At 36.1% G+C, this 5,920-nt stretch overlaps 1 protein-coding gene across 1 annotated transcript; it reads right to left on the bottom strand.

Moving 5' to 3' along the window:
* Positions 1–3,499: 3,499 nt before the first annotated feature.
* On the bottom strand, positions 3,500–5,643 carry apoc2 (apolipoprotein C-II). Its single transcript, XM_038276319.1, has 4 exons — positions 5,550–5,643; positions 5,347–5,407; positions 4,113–4,269; positions 3,500–4,018 (listed from the first exon to the last, which is right to left on the bottom strand). The coding sequence occupies exons 2-4, from the start codon at positions 5,393–5,395 to the stop codon at positions 3,934–3,936; spliced, it is 291 nt and encodes a 96-aa protein (XP_038132247.1). The 5' UTR covers positions 5,396–5,407; positions 5,550–5,643; the 3' UTR covers positions 3,500–3,933.
* Positions 5,644–5,920: the final 277 nt, after the last annotated feature.

The following is a 5,920-nucleotide window of genomic DNA, read 5'->3' as shown; positions in this document are numbered from 1 at the left end:
CTTTAAAGGGCAATTCTGAACCAAAGAGCACACTTACCAATATTTACCACCAGAGGTCCTCCTAACACCTTACTACAAAATATGTGTCTCTCACTGTTTCGACTCAATGCCTTTCCAATAAGGTATATGCCTTCCTAATCAAGTCTTTTTAATTAAAAACTGTTTAATTAAAAACAGCAAGACTCCAATGAAAAAGTAGACAATCTTAAGCAAGATCAGTAGGATTGAATATCTGGGAGACTGTTAAAATAACTGGACGGTGTTGCAGAAACTGTTTGTAAAGGAACAGAGGCCAATGAAGAGAGCCGAGTTAAAGGTGAATGCTGTTTTTTTTTTATATTTGACCCTTGATTTTACGTTATTACATCATGTTCTACTCACCCATATAGGTTTTGTGTCATTTGTGTCAATCAGATATTCAACTGACACAAAACTCATATGGGTGAGTAGAACATGATGTAATAACCTAAAATCAAGGGCCAAATGTAAAAAAAACGGCATTCCCGTTTAAGGACACTCTATGAAGTTAAGTGGAGCAAATGGGGCACCATGTCTTCCTTTGAGAGCATTAATGAGCATTAAATGGTTTTTAAAAACGTTTATAGAGAATATGGTACGAACACACAGTTTTTTTCCCCAGAGAGAAGAGCACTCCTGTCATTTAAAGACATTGAAGACAAGAGGAGTGTTGGATGAGGACGATTTTCTTGTCCTTTTGAAGAAGGCAATAAGGGGTTTTGGCAGCCTAGTGGTTTGGGCATTGCGCTTGGAATACCAAGGTCCTGAGTTTGAGCCTCACTCCCACAGACTGGAACTCTGGATCCCTGAGCAATGACTCTTAACCCCACACTGCTCCCCAGGCGCCGCACAATGGCAGCCCACCGCTTCCTAAGGGGATGGGTTAAATGCAGATAGTGAATTTCATTGCTTTGTACTTGTGACAGTGCAATGACAATACAAGCTGTTTTTGTTTTATTTTTTTTGTTACTTCTAGATCCTTAAACTTTATTTTGTATGAACTTAATTTACATTGGCAATGTCTAAATTCACTAAAAATAGCTATATGATGTTTAAGGGACAGCTGAAGGTGATTTTGGATAGCTTGTCACGGTCCTGGTTCTGTTAAGTTTTCTTTTGAGTATTCAGGTTTACTTAGATCCATGTTTTCTAGTTTTATTGGTTTAATTCCTATTTTGTTGTGTTTTCTATATATATATATGAGTTATCAGTTTTCTTTGTTGCCCTCTGTTGCCCTCTCATGTTGGTCTCCTTTTCCCTAGCTCCCTTCTAGAATCCTCTCTTCACACCTGCTACCAATCAGCTCATTAGTCGTGTCTTTTTCAGTCTCCCATATATAGCCTCAGTTCAAATTTATGGGCTGCGTCCTCAGAAGGCCAGATTTGAAGGCTGATTACGTCATACTGCTGCGCCGAGTTCTGGTCGTATTCCAAGACTCCTCGTTATGCGGCCTGAAAATGCATCTGTCTTTTTTGCCCGATTTGAAGGACGGGTCCAATGTATCCTTGCTATCCTTGTTTTTCCCAGAATTCATTGCGAGACCAAGCAAGCCGGCTGCTTTGTTATCAGAGGAAAAAGGCAAATGGTGCCAAACAGTGGTGAATATTGGAAGTTCAGTTTAATAAAACATAAGTTTGAATACGGTAGTTCCATGAATAGTTCCGTCTAAAATGAATGAAAAATAGTTGTTTTAATTGTTATTGAGTCAGATATGTGGCGGGTAATGTTTGGTTTATCTAAAGGTTTTATCTGTTACTGTGTAAATGGGTTTGGCTGCAATTTAAGGACAGATTGTAATATATCTGCAGTGTGGGGACTATGAATCTTATAGGATTTTTATTTTTTTATTACTCTTTTGCACAATTTGCTTAACTAAGTATTTTTTGTTGGTTAATATTAGAGATTTTGCAGATATATTTATTATACATATATTGTTTAGCTTTACTTATATCTTTCTACCATTTTATAGAATAGAAAATCTCTTTCTTGTCCCACAATGGGCAAATTTACAGCATCAGAAAGATTATGAAAAAAATGTATAGAATAACATAATAGGAGAGAGTTAAAATATAAAAAATAAAACACTGTACTGTAAAGTGTTTTAACAATAATAAACATTGCACTTGGAGGATAAATAACTAATATACAGCTATGGACATTTTTACAGTTATGGATATTTGAAAATAGCAGCAACATCAGAGATGTGCAAAATGACACCAGCATATTATTTCATTGACTAAGGGTTATATCATTACATTTGCTTTTATTTGTTCATGTTCCCTGTGGTTGTCACCTTTGTTCCATTCTGGATTCTCATGAGTTTAGTCTTTGTTCACTTTAAAATAAAAAAAAATGGTTTGCAGTTTTGCTAGCTAAGCATCAGACATTCTTGCGCTCTATCAGACAGATTTCTCTAATTATCGTCATGCTTGGTCGTGAAATGGGGATTAAAAATTCTTATCTTTATACACAGCGACCTGTGTAGCACAAATCAGGCACAGAGCTTTACTTTAAGTTTCAGTAGAGAATTACTTGGCAGTCCATGTCTCGTTGTAAACATCGCATTCACTGTCGACTTTTCCTCTCTTGGCATTAGCGTACATATTAAGAGCAGCATCACTTGTCATTGTTCACCTTCATCGACAAATCATGTACGCACATCCACACTTGTATACAATGCTTTTCAAATTAAAAGCAGCACAGTTGTATTGCTCACACAATATATATTTTTATGTTTTTAGTTTGTGTTGTAATGTAATTTATGATTGGCTTCCCAGCGCCAATCGGGCACACAAAGGGCCAGATGTGGCCGATGGACCATAAGTTGCCCAGGTCTGATCTAGAAGTTAGTTAGATCTGGTGTTAGGAGAGGCATAGTAAAACTCTCCCAGTGATGCTGTATGCACACTGCCAAGAAATGGAAATATTTGGAAAATTCTGGATTGACCCTGTCTTAATAAGTAATGTATTTATAGTATATATAATATAGATCTGACATAAAAAAAAAGATGAATAGAGTGTCAAGAAGGCCTATAAAAAGTCATGTATATCTAAAACAATAAAACAATATGGTCATTTTCTGCAACGGTTTAGAGAACTTTGCACAGTATGATGATTATTTCTGTTGCAATGTAGCTTCACAAGCATCCATTTTGGTAGGAGTTAGGCATTCAGTAAAAACATAACCCCCTTTCATCAGTGGTCTTTTGTAAAGATGAAGTAAACTTATATTTTATCTGTCTGTTTTTTGGCCTCCATTCGGTTTGCAAAAGTTATATTTTACTTTTCCCTTTAAATATTATGAATTCAACCAAAACCTTTAGATTTGATTTTGTCTGAAACAATAAAAGTTGTGCTTATGATTAACTTAGACCAGACAGAATAACTTGATTTTGTAAGATGAAAGGAAATGGAAGCAACCATAAAGAGTTTCAAAAACAAAAGTCTAAGGGAATACGGTAAATAAACTGCTCATGCTTTATTTTGTATAAATACTTTATTTCAAGACATGACACAAACATTTACAGTTATCTAGGGTTGGTGTAGCTGTTTTAGGTCAAATAACAGTAAATGCAGTATAACTAAATGGCATTAGACCACGAAATTATCCACAGAATTTTTACACCGAGTGCTCCATGGTGCTCACCACATTTTTTCATCCTCTCTTTAAGGCAGCCTTTTTTGGATGACCATTTCCAGTGTGTGTTAGCATCAGTTCAGTGGTTAAGAAAAGGTACTTTAAAAATCACACTGTCCTTTATTTAAGTTGTGGATGCTCCTTTTGAAGATGACTACAAAAATGTCAGATGTCAAATGGTGAGAAGCTACTTTTCTGCACAGGCTTGGGATTTTTATACTCTTGGAAAATGCAGATGAGATCATTTGAATGAGTTTTTAAGTGTGTACTTTAATTTGCTACTGGTGGAAAAAGTGGTAGATCTGATCTTGCATAATTCCAGCGTAGGTGCTCACAACTGTGCTGGTTTCACTATAAAGGTTCCTAGGGAGAAAAAAAATGGGAAGAAAACAATTTAGACTTTCATTAACTGAATTCTGCATAAATTTAATCAATCAAGCTGTGCTAACACACTCACTTTGCTTTCTCCTCAATCTTCAGGCCTTTGATAGTGTCCACATATCCATTGACAGTGTCCAAAGCACTGCCATAGTAGGACTTGATAGCTTCTGAGATTTTAGACAGAGTACCCTCCTCCTCGTCAACTTGCCTTGGCAAACGGAAGCCTTCAGTGCCTGCATAAATGAGTTTAAATTAATCAGAGGCGAATGCTTTGGATACTGAGTATCTCTTTAATGTATTTCTAGCCAAAGTCTTCTTTTATGGGTTGCAAGGTGGGGTAGTTTGTTTCACTATTGCTTTGGAGCAAGAAGATTCTGGGTTTAATTCCAAGCCTGGGTTAGGGTGTATTTTGCATGTTCTCTCAGGGTATTCAGGCTTCCTCTCACATTAAAGAAACATGACTGTTTAGTTCATTGGCACCTCTAAATTGTAATTAGGTGTGAGTGTGTGGATATGCATGGTTGCACGCCTTTGTGTGTCTCTGTGTTGCCCTGTGACAAACTGGTGACCTGTCCAGGGTGTACCCTGCCTCTCGCCCATACACTGCTGGAGGCACTGGGCCCACCGTAACCCTTATGGAATAAGGGAGGGAAGATGGATTGAGTTTTATTTACATTGTATAATGTTAAAAATGGATATTGCTGTTTATTTTTATTAGCATTCTGAGTAAAAATCCAACATTATTTTACATGGTGTAAAATAATGACATATATTTGGGGCTAATTATTGTGGTGTTCATTTTTATTATGTCATCTTTACTCTGATACCCTTAAGTACGATCCAGTTTTTCATATGGCAAAATATAAGTGAAATTGAAATTATGTTTGATAGGTACCCTATGCTTCCAATCAAGTTTCTTCCAGCATAGTAAAATTCTTTAGGATGATACTGTACCAGTAGAAATGAATTCAAGAAGGGTTGCAAGTATGTAGAAAATAAAATAGGCTACAACCTTCCTTTCTGTTATCTCCAAAAATTGTTTTTTTTTTTATTTTCTTTTGATGTCAATTAGCTTTGATGTTAATGTCAACTTTGGAATATGATAAGGAAATATTTCCAGTGCCAATTGTTGAATTTGTAGGTTTTTTTTTATCAATATTTAATTGTTTTAATTTCCTAACACAAACAAAAGCAGAAATATTGATGCAGCTTAGCCTATCAATGTCACCAAAGTTCTTAAAAACAATATATTTGTTAACCCCAAAAAATGACTACTAGTAAGCATTTTAGTATTGGTAGAATAGACTTACTGAGAGCAAGAAGTGCAATAAGCACAGAAACAACCAACAACTTATTCATGGTGGTTTGGATCTGTGGACACAGAGAGAGCAAAGGTAAACTTAAAACATACACTTCTTTATCCACTAGGGTGAGACATTGTCAAAGATTATCTTAGTAACTATCTACTGCAATGTCATTTCTTTAGTAAGTGTCAAAACATGTCAGTACTCACCTCCTTCCTGTGCAGAAATGAGACAAAGAGAGCAAAGTCAGAGGCATCGCTAGCCTGAACTGTTTATATAGGAGTGTAAATGTGTTGAGTTGTCGCTCTCAGAGCCAAAGTGCACTCCAACAGGGAGATAACCCAGCACTGTTTTCTGATATGTGTTGTCTTGGAGAAGTTTGTTATTATTTCTCAATAAACAAAGAGATAGTGATTACATGTATATTAGAAAAATACAGACTATAACTGTCTGAACTAGATGAATATGATTAGGTGCTTGGAGAGCAAAGCTGTGAGGATTTTTCCTCTTCAATCATTTGGTTAAGACCCAAACTGAAATCAGCCCCAGTCAATAATCCCTCTTATTGATCAGGTCAGGA

Source organism: Cyprinodon tularosa, unplaced genomic scaffold (genome assembly GCF_016077235.1).
Source record: "Cyprinodon tularosa strain WSP-4 unplaced genomic scaffold, ASM1607723v1 ctg124, whole genome shotgun sequence".
Taxonomy (NCBI): Eukaryota; Metazoa; Chordata; class Actinopteri; order Cyprinodontiformes; family Cyprinodontidae; genus Cyprinodon; species Cyprinodon tularosa.
The sequence above is the reverse complement of the archived record's forward strand: the minus strand, read 5'-3'. Positions and strand labels throughout refer to the sequence as shown.

Excerpts from the sequence above, each read along its gene's own strand:
- apoc2 (XM_038276319.1), bottom strand. The coding sequence starts at position 5,395 with ATGAATAAGTTGTTGGTTGTTTCTGTGCTTATTGCACTTCTTGCTCTC. Across the intron at positions 4,270-5,346 it reads TATTGCACTTCTTGCTCTCA|GCACTGAAGGCTTCCGTTTG; the intron begins GTAAGTCTATTC and ends TCATTTATGCAG. Across the intron at positions 4,019-4,112 it reads AAGATTGAGGAGAAAGCAAA|GAACCTTTATAGTGAAACCA; the intron begins GTGAGTGTGTTA and ends TTTTCTCCCTAG.